General features: G+C 45.4%; 1 protein-coding gene across 5 annotated transcripts in view; it reads right to left on the reverse strand.

Annotated features, from left to right (window-relative positions):
- Positions 1 to 22,029, reverse strand: part of LOC147115585 (mitochondrial fission factor-like) — a 305,832-nt gene that overhangs the window by 145,813 nt on the left and 137,990 nt on the right. For all 5 annotated transcript variants that reach the window (XM_085989955.1, XM_085989954.1, XM_085989953.1 and 2 more), the window contains exons 19-25: positions 21,405 to 21,492; positions 14,584 to 14,619; positions 8,757 to 8,912; positions 8,112 to 8,204; positions 5,829 to 5,912; positions 3,787 to 3,857; positions 3,081 to 3,269 (exon numbers count right to left, since the gene is read on the reverse strand). In XM_085989955.1, coding sequence (XP_085846081.1) covers positions 3,081 to 3,269; positions 3,787 to 3,857; positions 5,829 to 5,912; positions 8,112 to 8,204; positions 8,757 to 8,912; positions 14,584 to 14,619; positions 21,405 to 21,492 — 717 coding nt within the window. The remainder of the gene's footprint in view (positions 1 to 3,080; positions 3,270 to 3,786; positions 3,858 to 5,828; positions 5,913 to 8,111; positions 8,205 to 8,756; positions 8,913 to 14,583; positions 14,620 to 21,404; positions 21,493 to 22,029) is intronic.

Genomic DNA, 22,029 nt, shown 5'->3' on the forward strand with positions numbered 1-22,029 from the left:
ACTTGTGTTTATATAGCACCTTTAACACGGTAAAACGTCCCAAGGTGCTTCACAGAAGCATTATCAAACAAGAATTGACACCGAGCCACATAAGGAGATATTAGGGTAGAAGAGGGAGGTTTTAAGGAGCGTCTTAAAGGAGGAAGGTGAGGTAGAGAGGTGGAGAGGTTTAGGGATGGGAATTCCAGAGCTTAGGGCCTGGGCAACTGAAGGCACGGCCACCAATGGTGGAGTGATTAAAATCGGGGATGCACAAGAGGTCAGAATTGGAGGTGCGCAGAGATCTTGGAGGGTTGTAGGGCTGGAGGAGGTTACACAGATAGGCAGGGGCAAGGCCATGGAGGGATTTGAAAACAAGGATGAGAATTTTAAAATCAAGGCGCTGCTTAACCGGAAGCCAATGTAGGTCAGTGAGCACAGGGGTGATGGGTGAACAGGACATGGTGCGAGTTAGGACACGGACAACAGAGTTTTGGATCACCTCAAGTTTACAGAGCGTGCAAGCTGGGAGGCCGGCCAGGAGTGTGTTGTAATACGATAGCATGCGGATGCTGGAAATCCGAAATAGCAACAGAAAACACTGGAAAAACTCAACAGGCCAGGGCAGCATCCGTGGAGCGAGAAACAGAGTTAATGTTTCAGGCCTTTCGGCTGCCCTGGCCTGCTGAGTTTTTCCAGCGTTTTCTGTTGTTATTTAGTGTTTTGTAATAGTCAAGTCTAGAGGTAACAAAGGCATGGAGGAGGGTTTCAGCAGTGGATGAGCTGAGGCAGGGGCGGAGTCGGGCGATGTTACAGAGGTGGAAATAGGTAGTCTGAGTGATGGTGCAGATATGTGGTCGGAAGCTCCTCTCGGGATCAAATATGACACCATGGTTCTGCCTCGGACAGTTTCCAGGGAGCGGGATGGTGTTGGTGGCTAGGGAATGGAGTTTGCTGCAGGGACCGAAGACAACGGCTTCAGTCTTCCCAATATTTAGTTGGAGGAAATTTCTGCTCATCCAGTAGTGGATGTCAGGCAAGCAGTCTGACAATTTAGAGTCAGTGGAGGGGTCAAGGGAAGGTGATGGTGAGGTAGAGCTGGGTGTTGTCAGTGTACATGTGGAAACTGATGCTGTGTTTTTGGGGCAGCATGTAGATGAGAAATAGGAGGGGGCCGAGAATAGATCCTTGGGGGACACCAGAAGTAACAGTGCAGCAGCAGGAAGAGAAGCCATTGCAGGTGATTCTCTGGCTACGACTGGAAAGGTAAAAATGGAACCCGGTGAATGTTGGTGGAGGATTTTGGGGTCAACCGTGTCAAATGCGGCAGACAGGTCGAGAAGGACGAGGAGGGACAGCTTACCATTTTCACAGTCACATAGGATGTCATTTGTGACTTTGATGAGAGCTGTTTCAGGTACTGTGGTGGGATGGAAACCTGATTGGAGGGATTCAAATATGGAGTTCTGGGAAAGATGGGCACGAATTTGGGAGGCGACAACATGTTCAAGGACTTTGGAGAGGAAAGGGAAGTTGGAGATGGGGTGGTAGTTTGCAAGGATGGAGGGGTCAAGGGAGGGTTTTTTGAAGAGAGGGGTAATGACGGCAGATTTGAAGGAGAGGGGGACAGTACCTGAGGAGAGAGAACTGTTAACAATATCAGCTAACATGGGGGCCAGGAAAGGAAGTTGGGTGGTCAGCATAAGAACATAAGAACATAAGAAATAGGAGCAGGAGTAGGCCAATCGGCCCCTCGAGCCTGCTCCACCATGCAATAAGATCATGGCTGATCTGATCCTAACCTCAAATCTTCTATCACTCTGCATCCACCCGAACCCATGTGATCTCCCGGGAGAGGCGAAAAACCAGATAAAGACCCAATGGCCAATTTGGGAGAAAAAAATCTGGGAAATTCCTCTCCGACCCATCTAGGCGATCGAAATTCTTCCAGGAGATCACTCTGTCCCTATATTTTCTACAGTACTTACCTTCTGTAAAGGCGATCTCCACCCCAGCCAGGAACAGGAATAAAACCATCTCCTGAAATCTAACAGAATTAGAACACAGTAGGAGCAGAACAAGGCTACACGGCCCCTGGGCCCGCTCCACTACCCACAGGGCCATGACCATTCCGAACCCAGACTCATGTCCAATTTCCTGCCCGCTCCCCGTAACCCTTAATTCCCTTTACTTCTAGGAAACTATCTATTTCTGTTTTAAATTTATTTAATGATGTAGATTCCACAGCTTTCTGGGGCAGCAAATTCCACAAACCTACCACCCTCTGAGTGAAGAAGTTTCTCCTCATCTCAGTTTTGAATGAGCAGCCCCTTATTTTACGATTATGCCCCCTAGTTCTAGTTTCACCCATCATTGGGAACATCCTCACCGCATCCACCCGATCAAGCCCCTTCACAATCTTATATGTTTCAATAAGATCGCCTCTCATTCTTCTGAACTCCAATGAGTAGAGTCCCAATCTACTCAACCTCTCCTCATATGACCACCCCCTCATCCCCGGGATTAACCGAGTGAACCTTCTTTGTACTGACTCGAGAGCAAGTATGTCTTTTCTTAAGTATGGACACCAAAACTGTATGCAGTATTCCAGGTGCGGCCTCACCAATGTTCCCTGTAATGTTTTTTGTGGGGTGCGTGGCCCCTTTAAGGGGCTGCGTGGCCCATTCACAGCTTTGCACATGTGTGAATCTTAATGGGAAAAAGCGGGTCCCGGGCTGCGCAGGACTGGCAGATAGGGAACGTTGGTGGGAATAGGGTCGAGGGAGCAGGAGGTGGATCTCATGGACAAGATGAGCTCGGGGAGGGCATGCGGGGAGATAGGAGAGAAACTGGAGAAAAATGCGAGTTCAGGGCTAGGGCAGGGGGTGGCCTTAGAGGAAGTTTGGCCACGTGGGCTAGGGGAAGGGAGGAAGGCAGCAGAGGCAGCTGAACGGATGATCTCAATCTTAGTGACAAAAAAAATCCATGAGCTCCTCACACTTGTTGTTGGAGGTGAGGGTGGAGGAGATTCAGAGGGGAGAGTGCTACCGCTGGGCCAAGGCTGACAAGTTAGTAACAAATAACAGGATGAAAGTACTGACGGGGTCACCCTTAATTCCTCGGGGTCCTTGTGGGCCTGGTTGACCAGGTATTCCATTATTTCCTTTCTTTCCTGTATTCCCGTGGAAGCCCGGATCACCTTTGTTTCCCGTTTCACCTTGGCTACCACAGATCGCCGAATCACCCTTAGGTCCTGGTGAACCTCCAGCACCGGGATAGCCTGGAGGACCCTAGAAGTTGACGATCAGAAAACAAAAACAACAATCGAAAACTAGAAAAAGCAGGAAATTTCAGTCAAACAGAGAAATAATGGCACTTTGAAAAAAATTCTGGAAAAGTGCTGTTAGGAAAACAAACCGTAAGCCTTCCCTGTGTGTTTCATTGCCAGAATTATATTGTTCCTCTCTTTAATCTTAATTTTATGACTGGGTAGTGTCCCGAGTTGAAAAGTCAATTTGTGAAGAACAAAGCTGAGATCCTATTCATAACATCATCAGCTGAATAATCCACTGATAATGGTGACTACCAGGGCAAACCATTTTCCTAACTGAGACCACACTGATAGTGATGGGAGAGAGATGGGGAAAAGAAAAGCAGTGCCCTCTGATGTAACTCCAATCAGCTGGCTACACAATGGAATGACCAGAGAGCTGGGAGCAACTCTCCAGCCTGGCTTCTGGGGCAGAGGAGTACTTAATGTGAGATCTCTGCAATGGGAGAAAAAAGGATAAATGAAAAGAATCTTACCTGGAAACCTGTTCTTCCATGTTCACCTGTAAAACCAGGATTTCCCTTCAGGCCTGAGAATCCTGGTCTACCTATAGTGGAAACAAAACTGTTAGTATGTCCCAAAGGCAAGGACCCTACAAAAGCTATTCAAATTCTCAAATCTTGTTATTCTTAGAAATTAGGAAGACAGTAAATAATAATGAGGGGACATTCAGGGACATTTATGACATGTACCTTAAATAACATGTTAAGCTTGTATATTTGTAATAAAAGTAATGGATATTACTGTCTGTCTTCATCTTCTTTCCTTTTTTGTATGGGAAGTGATGGGAAAAGGAGCCACTGAAGTCTGCAGGCTACATTTTCCAGTGCGGGCTGCAAGGAAAATGTGTCTTGTAGCTCTCAGTGACTTATTTCCTACCACTCTTGCTTTCCCCACTCCTTTGCCCCCATAATGTCCCCTACCATTCACCTTTCTACTATCCTCATCCCCTTCTTACCACTCCCTCAGTCCCATTGCTATCCCTACCTCTTCCCCTTCATACTATCCACCCCACCTCTGCATCCCCCCTTCCCCCTTGCTCTGTTATCAGTCAATTCATCCTTAAACCTCCATTCACATCCCCTCACTCCCTCTAGCTCGCTGAAGGGCAGGTGAGGAGAATCCAGGGGCCCCCTCAACCTACTGCTCCCTCACATCTGTTTTCCTCAATTATGCTTTGTTGGCTTTCAAAATTCAACTTACTTAATTTTTTCCAAAGGAATTCAAATTAGGATGAGGAAAGACACTTGGTCTGTCTGCCTCGTTCTTGCTGTCCGTCTCTCTTATTCTCTCTCTATTATAATTTTCAATAGTTAAAATATTTAAATTTTCTAATGGTCAAGAAAACATAAGTGATTACAGGAAACTTTCGATTAACTGGCCCCTAAATAACCGGAAATGTCGGTTAATCGGCAAAATTCAGGAGTAGGTTCAGGTAACTTTTATTACTTTTTTTACTCCATTTGTTGCTGTGCAAGGGTGTAGCTGCAGCTGTTGCTAAGCTACAGAGACGCTTGCAACTTGTGCCGAATTTTCTGAAGCTGTCAACAGGGTTTGTTGCTTTATACGGAGCTCTCAGCTCCGTATCTTTTACTATAGCGTTCGGTTATCCGGAATTTTTGATGAACTGGCACCACGCCGGTCCCGTCTGTGCCGGATAAAAGAAAGTTTCCTGTATAAGCCTTCTGTTTGCTTCAAAATTTAATTTTGAAAATTACGATTAGGAAGGTGACTTTTTCTCTCACCATAATGTGCTCTCTGAAATTTATAGAATGCAAAACCTACACCAGGTGTTTAATCAGTACAGTCTGTCATTTTCCTCACTCTCAAACATACATATGTAGCCTCATTTAAAAAAATAATAATCCAAATACACTTTAGCTGAATAAAGCTTCTGAAATTTGTCCTCTAGTTTTACTTCAAATAATTTTGACAAGAACAACTGAGCAGAAACTGCTAGAAGCTCAGAAAAATATTCCAGCAGTTCAGCTAACTACTGTAATTGGTTCAGATGCATCCTGATAAATTGGGTGCATCATATCTGCTCGCACTGCATAATATACATTTAGTTAAAGCTTTTGGAAGAAGTTGAGTCCTTCAAGTGATAACTTTACAGAAGGAATTAAAAGACAATTCAATGGACAAACATAATCATGGTATTGTGAAATACGGAATTATTGTAGTGGTTATTTGGAGATGAATATTTGTAAATTTTGGACTCTCTGCATTACTTTGCAGCAATCATTGTTTCTCTGAGGCTCCGTGCTATGTCGATAAAAATATGATTTTTTTGTTCATTGTGATATTTAGGATACAATAGGATCAGCTGACAGGAGGGACAGCCAAAAAGGAAAAAGGTACTGAGAAATGAATTATTTTGCAGTCCCATAATTTTTATATAACAATGCATTGTGTTACTGTGTTACATTCTCTATGTAGCTAAAATATAATATATAAAATAGTTATTTATTGTGTAGTTAGAGCTGTGTACATATACTAAATATCAGTAATAGTTTACCATGTATTCCAGGAGGGCCGGGTGGACCAGGAGAACCAGGCACTGAAATTCCATTGCATGTTACACATAGTTCACCTTTATCACCTGTAATAGCAGAAATATAATATACGAATGGAGGCAATATTTTGTTAAATTCCACAGCAGACACACACTGTAGTATTGATGGATACAGCCAACAAATGGAATCATTCATAACACACGAGTGCCCACAGGGTCCATGCTGGTCGTGGACCATGTCTGTCAAGCTGAGGCGGGAGTTCAGTGACCATTGAATCAGCTGTTGAGTTGACAGCTTCAAATGTAAAGTAAAAGCTCCCACCTTACAGAGATAGCTTCCCTCAGCCACAAGCTCTTCCTCACTGCATTTCCACAACAGATTCACTGGGCTGCAAGTCTTTATACAAGTCTCCATCCAGTCTCACCTCATTACCTCTCTCAGCATTGACAGATCGCTTCTGTCATCTCTACTTCACCTGCCATCTATTCTATCAGCATATACTCTCTCACCTTGGTCCTCAGAGTTCCACCACAATCAGCCCCAACACCAGCAGCACCAACAACAACACCAACCTTCTCCGCAATCAACTGATGTTGCACAGGACAGAGGGCATCAGCACCTGACCACATTGCTGCCTGGGAGGCCAGGGATGGTCTTACTATGGCCAGATTTACATCACTTGACGCTGTACACCCTGGCTGCCACATGATGTGCCAGGTTGGGACCACCCCACACCAACACCATAAAGCATCCCTCCAATGCCCAAGCCATTCCTTTCACACTCATCACCATTGCAGGGGGTACAGTTATGTCTCACCATTCACTGCAACTCATTAAGCCACTTCCAAAGGTGCACATGAATCTGACCAAGAACGCAAAGTGTTGAAAATAAAGGTTTCAATGTTTGACAGCACATTAACAGAAACTTCACATGAAAATTGCCTAAAACACCTAATTGCTTACCCTTGTGTGTTGATAGTTGGTATGATTGGACTAGGATGAGGGTGATTGTGAGGGGTGACTAGTGAGATGGGGATATGATAATACATATAGAGAGGGATGGGTGGAGGTGCAAGGTAAGTTGGTGTGAATAAGGATGTGAGTTGATGTGAGTAAGGATGTGCAGGAGTAGGGTAGGGAAGGCAGAGTGACGGAGATGAGATGAGAAGCACAGCAGGATGAAGGTGAGTGTGGCTTTACAGTGACGTTTCATGATCTACTGAGATCATTGAAAGGTTTGCGGCACTGCACCCAGTTCATCCTGACCACATCCCTGCTTGTGTCCTCCTGTGCAATGTGCAACCAGGCTGCGTTGGTCTCCTGGGGAGGTCTCTTCTGCCCATCGGAAGGGAAGAGAACCTCCCTGCGTGCTGTGACTCCCTCCAAAAGCATATGGAGGGAGTCATGGGAGAGCCTGGGTGCAGCCCTGTGCCACTGTGCAGTGCTTGTCAGTGTTTGCAGCACCTCAATGCTGTAGAACACTGACAGCACAAATGTCAAACTAAACTTGGACACAGTCCCTTTATGGAAACCAACTGATGACGCGTCATCAAATGACGTCAGCAGATCCGCTTCCTCTAATTGGCTGGGAAACATGCTGGGCGGGCTTAACAAGCCCAATCAAGGGAAATTCATTTCAGACAGTGGGATGGAGCCAGCAGCGGGGTCGGGACCCGCCACCGACATTGCCCGCCATGGACCCGCCGAGGTTAGTAAAATCCCAGCTTTGAAGAAGTGATCAGAAAAGATATAAAAATATTTATGAGCTGAGCTGATCTCTGTGGGTTTTCCACATGAAGCTTTGAGCGAAACCAGCCTATCGTTGAACATCATCCTTCAGCATATTAAACATGCATAACAAGCGGTACAGGATTGTGTGGAGCAGGAAATATGGAAATCCTGTGTAGTTGGGAGATAACATCAGCACGAGTCATAGGTATGAGGCACTGGAAAAGCTGTATTGCCACATGCACAATTCTTGAATCTAGCTGCTGGCATCAATTGAGGCTAATGATGAATTGACCAGAGAAAGCTTTTGACTGTTGTTACAAAGCTAGACAATGCAGGATAAAATGGGGTAAAGGGGAGACGTGTGGTTTCCAAACAACAATTTACAGAGTGAGCCAACAAGGATGTTGATGACACACGAGGGGGTTTCAAATTAAAGCAGTGACTTTTGGCAATAGTTTCTCCTCTGCCTTGCATTGTGCTCCGTCCTTCTCCATGTTTTTCTTTTCTATAAACAGCACTAAGTCTAAATCAAAGCACAGATGTTCCTAGCTTACCTTTGTATCCACCTTGACCAAGAAAACCAACAAAACCCCTTGGTCCGGGTGGGCCTGCAGGTCCTGGTTGACCATTAATATGGATATTCTCACCTGAAAAAGTTCATTCAGAATGTTTCATTGCATCTACATAGAGAAGGAAATGAATTTTCTCGAAAAGCATTTTATTTTTGCTCAATTCTCCTGATCCTCAGGTCTCCCCACACCAAATATCTCAGCCTAATTTGTTACCCTTCTGCCACACGCCTGCCAGAGTTAAAGTGGGAGTGTGCCAGCAGTGCCGTGGGTTTGCGGGCTCCATGTCGAAGATCAGCAACATGCCAAGTGAGGCATCATGCATGTGAAACCACATACTAGGGATTCCTTAGTGAGGAGCTAGTTGACATTCCCATAGAGGAAGACTGACCAATACCAACACCTCGGTCACTTTTACTGCAGTGACGTATAGAACTGGAGCAATGGAAGCATGGTGTATTCAAGCTCCAACACACTGCAGCAGATCATCACATGTAAACAACCTTTCAGTGCATTAATATATACATTTTTTGGTCTTCATAATGAAAAACTGTATTGCAATTCCCAACACCATTATATAGCAATACAAACTTGTTCAACATAAAATGAAAATGGATCTAAATATTGTACCTGGCAGACCCAGAGGACCTGGTAGGCCTGGGAGTCCAGGAAAGCCTGGAGGACCTTGAGGACCTTCAGAAATCTGCCCAGAGTCACCTTTATCTCCCTTTGGACCTTGTTGTCCAGGATATCCAGGTTGACCTGGGGGCCCACGTCTGGAGCTTCCTAAAGAAAGTGGTTAAAAGAATTGTGAACAGATGTCATGCACGTTAATGTGCATCATTAACATATTTTTCTTGCTCGTTAACCTGGCACAGTGTTGCCTGCTGAAGCCATCTTCTTCTGCAAAGAAGTGTATGAATGCGTGGGATGCAATTCCGCAAAGAAGCAAAATCTGCACAGCAGTGTATAGATTACACATTCTGTTAAGTTGCAATGTAAAATATCTTGCTAGCTGAAGACGGTAAAGCAAGGTAGGCACTTTTGTGCAGTCAGTTCTATATATGCCTACATATAGTTAGTAAACAATCTTGTTCAAGTAAACATGTCTGCTATTTCTAGCCTGTCGTAATAGTTCAGAAATATTCCAATTATTTCTCTTCTGTGCTCCACTTACAGAAAGGCACTGACCAAATTTGGGTAATAATACTCTTGTATGAAATTATTTAAACAAATATGCTTGATACACAATCTGATTGGGCAGATATTTTTAATAATATAATTGCTACATAATCCCAAATATAACAGTATAAAAAGATAAAATAGAAACAGAAAGTGCTGGAAATACTCAGCAGGTCAGGCAGCATCTGTGGAGAGAGAAACAGAGTTAACGGTTCAGGTCGATGACCTTTCATCAGAACTGGAAAAAGTTAGAGATGTAACAGGTTTTAAACAAGTACAGAGGCAGGGAAAGGGGGGAGGGGAGGAAAGAACAAAAGGGAAGGTCTGTGATAGGGTGGAAGGTAGGAGAGATTAAATGACAAAAGGGACGATAGTACAAAGCAAAAGGAGATGGTAATAGGACAAGTAAAGAAACAAAACATGAGTCAAGAAGATGTGTAAATGGGAATGGCAGAAACATCAACAGCTGCCATGTGAAAAAATAGGGGTAGAGGTTATAGTCTGAAATTGTTGAACTCGATGTTGAGTCCAGAAGGCTGTAAAGTGCCTAATCGATAGATGAGGGGCTGTTCCTCGAGCTTACGTTGAGCTTCATTGGAACAGTGTAAGAGGCCAAGGACAGAGAAGTCAGAGTGGGAGTGGAAGGGAGAATTAAAGTGACAGGCGATCGGAAGCTCGGGGCCATGCTTATGGACTGAACGGAGGTGTTCTGCAAAGTGGTCACCTAATCTGCATTCAGTCTCCCCAATTGTGAGCAGCGAATACAGTTTACTAAATTGCAAGAAGTACAGGCAAATCGCTGTTTCACCTGGAAGGAGTGTTTGGGGCCCTGGACAGCGGGAAGGGAGGAGGTAAAAGGGCAGGTGTTGCATCTCCTGCGCTTGCATGGGAAGGTGCCGTGGGAAGTGGAGGGACCGTTGGGGGTGATTGAGGTGTGGGCCAGGGTGTCTCGGAGGGAGTGGTCCCTTTGGAATGATGAAAGGGGAGGGGACGGGCAGATGTATTTGGTGGTGGGATCATACTGGAGGTGGCGGAAATAGCGGAGGATGATCCGTTGAATTTGGAGGCTGGTGGGGTGAAAGGTGAGGACAAGGGGATCCCTACCGTGGTTCTGGGAGGGAGGGGAATGGGTGAGAGCAGAAGTGCGGGAAATGGAATGGATACGGTCGCGGATCATGTCAATCACGATAGAGGGGAATCCTCGGTTGAGGAAAAAGGAAGACATATTGGAAGCACTAGTATGGAAGGTGGCGTCATCAGAACAGGTGTGACGGATATAAAAGGATGGCCTTGCATAGCAGCATAAGACAATTGCCAGTGCTTACCGTGACATTTTTTCAAAACAGACACCTTCTTCAACACATCTTAGCAAATGTGGCAGATAGTTGACACTACACTGACCTCCTGCATGATTGCCTCCCAAACTTGCTCAACCACCTATTTTGTTGTAGGTTATCCTTCCAACTCAGAGCATTTTTCCATTACTTCCCACCATCTACTTTGATTTTCTTTTATTAATTCTGGGGATATGGGTATCGCTAGCAAGACCATCATTTATTGTCCACCCCTAGTTGCCTTTGAGAAGGTGGTGGTGGGCCTTCTTCTTGAACTGTTGCAGTTCATGTGGTGAAGGTACTCCCACAATGCTATTAGACAGTTCCAGGATTTCGACCCAGCAACCATGATTTGCACAGGATCATCTGTGAAGCAAACCATTCGATACCTTGCTCCCTCCATTCGTGCTCCAACATCTGCATTCCACAGTTGGATTGAAGGACTAAGCATTGTTGATAATGTTAATGTGCCCATTAAGGGCATTAATGGATGACTTAGTACCATCCATCATTGGAGGTTTTTGTTCTGATTGGCTGCTCAACAATGTGTTCATTATATTACATCCTAGCTGGTATGAGTAAACCTAGTTGTTCCTGTGAGTGCAGAAAATGGGTGAAAAAAAATGAACTCTTCATTAATACACAATCTGTGTGTTAAGGGTAAATTAAATCTCAGTGTTGTGTGAGCGTTAATTATATTTTCTTCATCTAGGACAATATTTTCCTATTTTTCAACAAAAGAAGTAATTACCCAGGCTTTTTAAAAGTGTTTACCGACCCCTTTCAATCAAAATGGTGGGCGGCAGCAATTTTGCTAGTGGCGATTGTGTTAATAGATTTGATTACCAGAAATGACCAAAAATTACCTAGTCATGATGCACCTGTAATAGTGGTCCTGTAACACTTTTGAACATAAAAACATAAGAAATATGAGCAGGAGTAGGCCCTACGGCCCCTTGAGCCTGCTCCACCATTCAATAAGATCATGGCTGAAGTTTTAGATCAACTCCACTTTCCCGCCCTATCCCTAGATTCCCTCAGTGCCCAAAAATCTATCGATCTCAGTCCTGAATATACTCATCGACTGAGCTTCAACAACCTTCTGGGGGAGAGAATTCCAAAGAGTCACAACCCTGAGTGAAGAAATTTCTCCTAATCTCAGTCCTAATTAGCCGACCCCTTATCCTGAGACTATGGCCCCTAGTCCTAGGCTCTCCAGCCAGGGGAAACAGCCTCTCAGCATCTACCCTGTCAAGCCCTCTAAGGATTTTATACGTTTCAATGAGACGCCTCATTCTTCTAAACTCCAGAGAAGCAGCTAAATTGTCTTTTAACCAGGATAAATTATGAAAAGTTCAGTAATTCAGCGCTGGAGAGTGCACTACTTGTGTGTAATGGCTCAATAAAAATATATATAGGGAAAAAAGCCTCTGCATGTACAGGAAACTTCGCGATATCCGGCACCGACGGGACCGAGCTGCTGCCGATCTATCAAAACTTCCGGGTAGACCAGCGCTAATGTTGAAGGATACGGAGGTTTTCATCTCCGTATCTGACAACAAACACTGTTGCTTAGCAACAGCTTGTAAACACTCGGCCCGTACCTTGGAAGTGTCTCTGAAGCTGTTGCTAAGCTACAGAGACGCTTTCCAGAGCCTGACTGCTAAAAAAATGCTAGAAGGAGAAAAAAAACCTAACCAAAACAGCTGCTGATTTCTACCGTTAGATCGAGGTTTCCGGACATACAACCTCTGGATAAACCAAAGTTTCCTGTTGTAAGAATTCCAATAGAAACACAAAAGAGATCGCTGGGGTGGGGGACCATTTTCTGTTTCGCTGAACTAGTGAAAAACATATGCCATCTGTTTTCTTTAAGTCACCTCTTTATCTTAGTGCTTGTATGAAAATTAAAGTTTCAAGCCATCAAACCATCATTTGTGCACATTAAGCACAGCATGTTATAAGTAATTGAAATTGTAGAAGCTTTTCTCCTTTTAATGTAACAGATTCTGATGACACACAACATTATAAAATATATAAAATACAGTGCAGATCTCAGTAAGGAGAAATAAAATAAATTGAGAAAAAATATTGTGATTGACCAGATCCTATTGCGCTAAGAATTTTGGGCATAGATTTATGTCCGTTCAGAGCTATCATGATATCAAGAAGCAGCTGAACGCACTGGATACAGCAAAGGCTGTGAGCCCCGACAACATCCCAGCTGTCGTGCTGAAGACTTGTGCTCCAGAACTAGCTGTGCCTCTAGCCAAGCTGTTCCAGTACAGCAAAAACACTGGCATCTATCCAACAATGTGGAAAACTGCCCGGGTATGTCCTGTCCACAAAAAGCAGGACAAATCCAATCCGGCCAATTACCGCCCCATCAGTCTACTCTCAATTACAAGCGAGAGTCTGACCACCACCCCTTGACATTCAATAGCATTACCATTGCCAAATCCCCCACCATCAACATCCTGGGAGTCACCATTGAGCAGAAACTTAATTGGACCAGCCACATAAATACTGTGGCTACAAGAGCAGGTCAGAGGCTGGGTATTCTGTGGCGAGTGTCTCATCTCCTGACTCCCCAAAGCCTTTCCACCATCTACAAGGCACAAGTAAGGAGTGTGATGGAATACTCTCCACTTGCCTGGATGAGTGCAGCTCCAACAACACTCAAGAAGCTCGACATCATCCAAGACAAAGCAGCCCGCTTGATTGCCACCCCATCCACCACCTTAAACATTCACTCCCTCCACCACCGGCATACCGTGGCTGCAGTGTGTACCATCTACAAGATGCACTGCAGCAACTCGCAAAGGCTTCTTCGGCAGCACCTCCCAAACCCGCGACCTCTACCACCTAGAAGGACAAGGGCAGCAGGTGCATGGGAACACCACTACCTGCAAGTTCCCCTCCAAGTCCTACACCATCCGGACTTAGAATTATATCTCCGTTCCTTCATAGTCGCTGGGACAAAATCCTGGAACTCCCTCCCTAACAGCACTGTGGGAGTACCTTCACCACAAGGATTGAAGCATTTCAAGAAGGCGGCTCACCACCACCTTCTCAAGGGCAATTAGGGATGGGCAATAAATGCTGGTCTTGCCAGCGATGCCCACATTCCAGGAACAAATAAAAAAAAGCTTGCGTAAATGCAGGAAATGTGTTCTCTGGACTTTAGCATGGGGGTGGAGCTATGTTAGTGAGCTAAGGCAGGTTTTGGTGGATGTAACAGAAGCAGCGCAAATGATCGAGGAAATTTGTGTGTAGTAAGGTTCCGGTGTAAAACTAGCGTAAGTCACATTCGCGTGAATTTCCTTGGAAAAATCTCTGATGTTATGCAATATTTTTGCTGAAACTTTCCATAAAATTCCAGGCTTCTCGTCTCCAATAGGAATTACTGAATAAATGTTGAACAACAAAATTTTATTCAGTAATACTTAACCCTGGTAAATCAGTAGAGTACCTTTTTTTTTAAAAATGCAGTGGTCACTCCATATTATTTAAGTCAAGGAAATGCAAGTCCTTAATATAAAGTAAAAACAGAAAATGCTGGAGACACTCAGCAGGTCAGGCAGCATCTGTGAAGAGAGAAACAGAGTTAACATTTCAGGTCGATGACCCTTCGTCAGTTCTGACGAAAGGTCATCGACCTGAAACATTAACTCTGTTTCTCTCTTCATAGATGCTGCCTGACCTGCTGAGTGTCTCCAGCATTTTCTGTTTTTATTTCAGATTTCCAGCATCTGCAGTATTTTCTTTTTGTAAATGCAAGTCCTTTACCTTTTTGCTCCAGAATAACTTTTCTATATGTGCCTCCTTCAAGAGGGTCTTGTTGATTAATCACTTTATACTAACTGAAATTCAAGAGTTTGGTGTAGTGTTTATCGGATTGAGTATTCATCTTTACAATGGAGCAAAATACAGGGTCTTACCTGGTTTTCCTGGTAAGCCTAGCTGACCGACAGGACCTGTAGAGTTAGAAATAAACGAGTCATTTAATTTACTAGCACACGAATTAAGGTTGTCTTGAGTAAACTGAAACAAGGTGACTGCCTTGAATTGCTGAAAATTCTCTTTCTTTCATTTAATGAATATAAAACACTTGACAATATATTAGCAGAAGTAATTATTCTGTCATCTAAGTGTTGAGAGACTTGAATTGTTTCTGTAGCACTCAGTGCCAGATTCCCACCCTTGCCCACCGTTCCAGCCCTATCTTTGTGCACCTTCACAGCCTCATCGCCAGCCATGGATGCTAATTCATCCTTGACCACAGCTACAGTGCCATCCCGAGCTTCAGACACAACTGCAAAGAACCTCAGCTGTTGCCTTGTGCGTGGCTTGATTTTTGTCTTTCTCCTTCCCCGTTTTCTTTGCTCTAGGTTCCCCTGTCACCTAACCTACCTTTGCTTGGAGGGAAGCAGGTTGCACCCCTCCAAGCCATAATTTCTACAACAGTCGAAACTGCCGACAACTCAACTTAGAGCATGAACAAAGGAGCTTGTTCTGCCATTCAATTAGATCATGGCTGATCTGTATCTTAACTCCATCTACCCACCTAGGTTCCATAACCCTCAATACCCTTGCCTAACAAAATTCTATCAATCTCAGTTTTGAAATTTTCAATTGACCCCCCAGCCTCAACAGCTTTGTTTGGGTGGGTGAGAATCACCAGCACAAAGCTGCATATCAGTAGAGTAATGATCTCCCCAAAATGAAGAATTTTGAAGCTTAATAAGATCCAGCAGTTCAGTTGCAACCCAAAGTTTATATTTAAAATCAGATTAATCAGCTTGGGAGATCTGCAGAAGGGACACGAACTAGCCTGTGAACTAACTCGAGACAGATTCAGCAGAACCAGGAACCTAGAAACTGGTGAGAACATTATTATGTCCGTGTATAATTGAGACACGGACAGCAGGAGTTGATTATAACAAGTCTTTACTGAATGGAGACAATCGGGAAACTGAAACTACAGAAGGCTGCTAGTGCCTTTTATACAGGGGTGGTCACTGCCGGTACTGCAGTCTGAGACCAGTTATTCCCTTAAAGGTACATACACAACAATTCCTCCCCTTTTAGATAAACAGTACATAACATTCATTTAACAACTAAATAATAACTAATTACAATTACAATTACGGTTGCTAGATACATTGGCTGAGGTTAAGCAATTATAAGTTCAGTCTTTGAGGAGGCTTCCTGATTCTGTCTGGATAACGCCTCTTTGGGGTATCAGGTTCTTCTGGTGAGGTTGAGTCGGGATCAATGTCGTTGTTTGGTTCATCTGCTTCCAATATCACCGATTCTGCGGTAGATGCAATTGGTACTTCAGTTTCATCGCCAGGTGTATCAGATCGTGGTGTGGAGTTGACGTTTTCCAGTGACTCTAGAATCTGGTCAGCATGGCGTCTTACAATACTCTCTCCAACGTCCACGGTATACATTAGAGGTCCTTGCCGTGTACAGATCGTTCCTGGCTGCCATTTCTCTGTGCGGTAGTCCCGGGCCAAAACTGGTTGACCTATCTTAAAACTCCTGGTCGGCCTTTCATTCATATTCTGAAACTGCCTGTTCTCCACATCTCTTCGGACGTTTGGCTTAACCAAATCCAAGCGGCATCATAGTCTTCGATTGAAGAACATCATGGCTGGAGTTTGGTTGGTAACCGCATGTGTCGCATTCCGGTAGGCAAACAAGAAGTTATCCACCTTGTGTTGTAGAGGTATATTTTCATTACACATTGCCTTGATAGCCTTCTTGAATGTTTGAACAAACCTCTCGGCCAATCCATTAGTGGCTGGATGATATGGGGCGGATGTGTAATGCTTAACACCATTGTTCTTTAAGAACCTCCGGAACTCTTCAGACACAAACTGTGGTCCATTGTCAGAGCAAATCTGTTCAGGCAGCCCATTCCTGGCGAATATGGTTCGTAAGACTGAGATAGTTTTTTCTGTGGTGGTTGAGGACATTTTTATTACATCTGGCCACTTTGAATGTGCATCCACCGCAATTAAAAACATCGAGTCTATAAAGGGACCAGCAAAATCAATGTGCACCCTTTGCCATGGAGATGAGGGCCACTCCCATGGATGTAGAGGAGCTTGTGGTGGGGCATTTTGGACCTTCTGGCATCCTGTACAGCCCTTGGTCATCTCTTCGATTTCTCTATCGATTCCCGGCCACCACACAAACGCTCTGGCTAAGTTTTTCATTTTTACCCCTCCCAGATGACCCTCATGAAGCTCATTGAGCACTCTATCCGTCAATTTGGGTGGAATTACTACTCTGGATCCACACATCAAGGTCCCTCTGCACACTGACAGCTGTTCTCTTCTCGGCGAGAATTCTGGCAGCAGTGGTTCGCCATGTGCTGGCCATCCCTTCACTGTTAAATCATAGACCCAGGAGAGTGTCGGGTCATTTCGTGTTTCCTTTTCTATGTTTGCATTCGTCACAGGGAGACATTCGACTATAGTCGAGTGGAATAGCTCCACTGGATCCACTGCCAGTTCTTCTTCCACCGTCGGTAACGGTAGGCGCGACAATCCATCAGCATTCCCATGCTGTTTAGTTCCCTTGTACTCGATGTCATATTGGTGTGCCCCTAGGAAAAGGGACCACCTCTGTAGCCGTTGTGCCGTCATTATCGGTACGCCCTTCTGAGGGTTGAAAATGGAGACGAGAGGTTGATGATCCGTTAGTAGAGTAAATTTCTGACCGTGCAGGTAGTGATTGAACTTCTTCACCCCCCACACCAGGCTGAGGGCCTCTCTGTCAATCTGAGCATAGTTACGCTCGGCTGAAGTTAACGAGCGTGACGCAAAAGCTATCGGCCTCTCTGAACCATCAAGGAATTTATGTGACAGTACCGCCCCAATGCCGTAGGGAGACGCATCACACGCCAGTCTTATCGGTAGTGATGGGTTGTAGTGAGCCAATACTTTTCTTGAAGTGATTAGGTCCTTACTCTCCTGAAAGGCCCGCTTACATTCATCGCTCCATTTCCATGCTACTCCCGTTCGTAGTAGGGCGTTCAGTGGATGCAGAATTGTGGACAAATTCGGCAAAAACTTATGGTAGTAATTCACCAATCCGAGAAATGACCTCAGTTGCGACACATTTTCAGGCGCCGGAGCCATAACTACCGCTTCAATTTTGTCAGGGGACTTATGCAACCCCTCTTCATCAATCACGTGGCCACAATACGATATCTGTTTCTTAAAAAACTCGCACTTGGGGCGATTGGCTCGTAGCCCATGTTCACGTAGTCTAGTGAACACCTGCTTTAGGTTGGCAAGGTGTTCACTGTCATCTTCACCTGTCACTAGGATGTCGTCTAAGTAACACTGAGTCCCTGGAATCCCTTGCAGGACTTGTTCCATTACTCTTTGCCATATCGCCGGAGCTGATGCTACTCCGAATACCAGTCGATTATACTGGTAAAGACCTTTGTGAGTGTTTATCGTGAGATACTTCCTAGAGGATTCTTCAACCTCCATCTGCAAATATGCTTGTGCTAGGTCAATTTTTATAAAACGTTTCCCTCCAGATAGTGAGGCGAAGATATCTTCTATCCTTGGAAGAGGATATTGTACTGTGTGAAGGACTGGGTTCACCGTCACCTTGAAGTCCCCACAGATGCGAACCTTCCTTGGCTCCTCAGACTTATTGTTTAACGTTTTCTTCATGACAGGAACGATGGGTGTCGCCCACTTGCTCCAGTCTACCTTAGATAACATGCCTGCATTCACAGAATCACAGTGCAGATAGAGGCCATTTCGGCCCATGGAGCCTGCACCGACACATATCCCACCCGATCCCCGTAACCCCTACACCAACACATATCCCACCCTATCCCTGTAACCCCACGTATTTAATCCCACTAACACTAAGGGTCAATTTATCATAGCCAATCAACCTAACCCGCACACCTTTGGACTGTGGGAGGAAACCGGAGCACCCGGAGAAAACCCACGCAAACACGGGGAGAATGTGCAAACTCCACACAGACAGTCGGCCGAGGCCAGATTCGAACCCGGGTCTCTGGCGCTGTGAGGCAACAGTGCTAACCACTATGCCACCGTGCTGCCCTCTATGCCACCGTGCTGCCCTCCAGATTCTCCAGCTCTGCCTCGACGGCTGGGCGAATTGCATATGGTACCGGTCTTGCTTTGAGAAACTTGGGAATTGCATTCTCCTCTATTTTTATCGAGGCGGTTACACCTTTAAGAGTGCCCAGTTCTTGTTGAAATACCTCTTTGGCGTCAGCTAAGATTGTTGACAATCGTCCAGGAGTGACGTCGTCATCCTTTTTACCCGCCACCGTCAGTGCCTGAATGGAGTGCCAGTCTAAGCTTATCTTTCTGATCCATTCACATCCCAATAACGGTGGTCCACCATCTTGCAGAATGTAGAGATACAATTTCCGTATTTTCTTGCCATTGTATTCGACAGGCACCCTTATTTTTCCTCTGGGGTATACTTTTTGCCCCGTATATGTCCTCAAGACAATGGATGTCTCTCTCAAGGGTATGTGTGAGAATAGCCACTCGTAGTCTCGTCGATTCATGACGGTTAGAGCTGATCCTGTATCCAATTCCATTTTGACTTAGGACCCTGCTATCGTGAGGGTGACCCAAATGGTTCGGTGATCCTCTTTTGCGATTACGTTGTGAAGTTTGAGACAGCTTAATCTCTTGTTCCCGGATTCACTATCGCTCATCTGGTCTTCGGAACTACTGTCCATCATCTTTTGTACTTTCCTGTACGGTTCCTTAGTAGCCTTTTTGTTGTCGTTGGTCTTCTTCCCAGACCTGCAAACTCGTGCAATGTGCCCCATCTTTCTGCATTGCCTGCATATTTTGTCCTTGGACCAGCAGTCCTTCTGGTCATGGTTAGTTCTGCCGCAGCAATAACATTTTGCAAATCCCCGTGTCATTTCGTGGGTGCTGTATTCCTGTGGCTTTTGTTGTATTTCCGCAGCTCCCCTGGCTGCTGCTTCATACGATACTGCCATGCTGAAAGCCTTATCTAGCGTCAGCTCTTTCTCTGAGAGTAACTTCTTCTGGGTTCCTTCACTCAGGAGTCCACAGACAAATTTGTCCCGTAGGGTATCTGCCAGTCCTGCTCTGAACTGGCAGTGCTTTGATAGCTTGCGTAGTTCCGTAAGGTACTCAGCATTGCTCTCATCTTTATGCTGAGTTCTCCTGTGGAATTTAAATCTTTCTGCTATCAGCAGCGGTGCAGGGTTTAGGTGTTACAGCAGGATAGCAACAATTTCATTAAAACTCTTCGCCTTCGGTTTGGCTGGAGTAATCAGGTCCCGCAATAGGCCGTACGTTCTTGCGCCCATTAAGTTTAGCAGTACCGATGCCTTTTTCTCATCGGCTATTTCGTTTGCCTCGCAATATACCTCGACTCTTTCCACATACGTGGTCCAGTCCTCTATTGCATTATCAAAGGCAGTGATACAGCCAGTTTTCGGCATCTTGGAAATGTAAAATGACGCCTCCCGCGCTTTGCCTTCTTCCCCGATTTAACAAAATGGCGCCTCCCGCGCTTTGCCTTCTTCCCCGCTGGATTAAGATGGCGCCTCCCGCGCTTTGCCTTCTTCCCCGCTGTTGCTAGCGCTGCTTTCCGCGGTTTCCGTGGCAACCTGCAGCTCCTCGCGGCTTTCTGCGCGTTTAATATTTTTTTTATTTTATTATTTTCCCGTCGTGGAACAACCCTGTGGGACTCTTGCCTCCCTCTTCTCGGGTCTGTACGCTGCCCGGCTTCGTAGCACCGGCCGCGCCCTGTGTGCGCCACCCTCTCTCTCTCGCCTCTTCCCGACAACGCTGCTCGGCCCCGTTGCAAGCCACCCGCTCGAGTTCTAGACCGCCGCAGCCCAGGAAGGATCAGTGTACTACCTGCCACCAGCCCGATTAGCTGAAGCACCGTCGACAGGAACCAAGCCCCGCTCTCGACAGCCTCTCCTGCAATCTTCAACTCCACTGACTCAGGGGCGGATGCCCACGGTCGACGCCCGTTTCTACTGCTTCTTTCTTCCTTCTGGCCTCGACTTCTGCTCACTTCGCTTCAGGAATGGATCCCATGAGGTGGTGCAGACTGTAGGTAAGTTCGTATCTGCTCATCGCCAATATTATGTCCGTGTATAATTGAGACACGGACAGCAGGAGTTGATTATAACAAGTCTTTACTGAATGGAGACAATCGGGAAACTGAAACTACAGAAGGCTGCTAGTGCCTTTTATACAGGGGTGGTCACTGCCGGTATTGCAGTCTGAGACCAGTTATTCCCTTAAAGGTACATACACAACAAACATGAGAAAGGGTTTTACTGTCTTTGATGCATGTAACCTGACTGTACCACCAAGGAAGTAGAGAGAGAGAAAGCAATACTGCTAGAAAAAATGTAGAAAGACTTAATTTTGTGAGATTTCACCAAGACAAATTCAATGAGGAATAGCAGGGGGCAGACGAGTTATGCTGGTCAGATACAGATCAGGGGAAGTGGGGTCAGAGAAGGGTAATGGTTAGTCACAGGCTATAGAGAGCAGCGATAAGGGAGGATGAATGATCAGCTACAGACTAAAGAAATCAATGTCAGAAGAGTAACAGATGTAATTTTTCTCAGATTCTGTAACAGGCCACGTAGTCCATTATTGACCTATATATTCTTCACAGATGATAGCCATGGGCCCAGAACTCCAAGCCATTGAAATAGAGCAAATTTCCCAACCATCACCTGGCAATCCGAGTTGTCCTTTTGGCCCTGTAGGACCTGGATAGCCACGATCTCCTTTTTCACAGTCTCGATTATCTTCTTCACCATGCTGCCACAAACATAAAAGGCAATGCTGGGTTATCATAACAAGATTATGCAATGGGTTCCTGTTGGATGCAATGACCAGGATTTCCACTGGAGTTACACCAGCTCCCTGGGTTAACTCCAGCAGACTGCAGCAGGTATTTGCTCAGGAGCTATTCTGAACCCACAACCTTCTGACTCAGCGGCGAGTGTGCTACCCACTGAGCCACAGCTGACACTATAGCAGGAACCAGAGGCCTCCCACAATGAGTTTCCTGCCCAGCCGAGGTGGGGGTCCATGACAGAGATGGCAACCCCACCGGTAGCCCAGTCCCATCTAAAAATTACAAATGACCCGGATCCTAGAAAATTGGGCAGTGTCAGGAGCTGGCCATTGGCACAGGAAAACTCCAGCCCTGCTTAAGATGTGACGGGATTCCACCAAAGCAGAAAATCCCAGCTAATATTTATAAGAACACAAGAACATAAGAAATAGGAGCAGGAGTTGGCCATTTGGCCCTTCGAGCCTGCTCCGCCATTCAATAAGATCATGGCAGAACTT

The sequence above is a fragment of the Somniosus microcephalus genome, chromosome 6 (assembly GCF_052327205.1).
Source record: "Somniosus microcephalus isolate GS21.2 chromosome 6, FLI_Smic_1.0, whole genome shotgun sequence".
Lineage (NCBI taxonomy): Eukaryota > Metazoa > Chordata > Chondrichthyes > Squaliformes > Somniosidae > Somniosus > Somniosus microcephalus.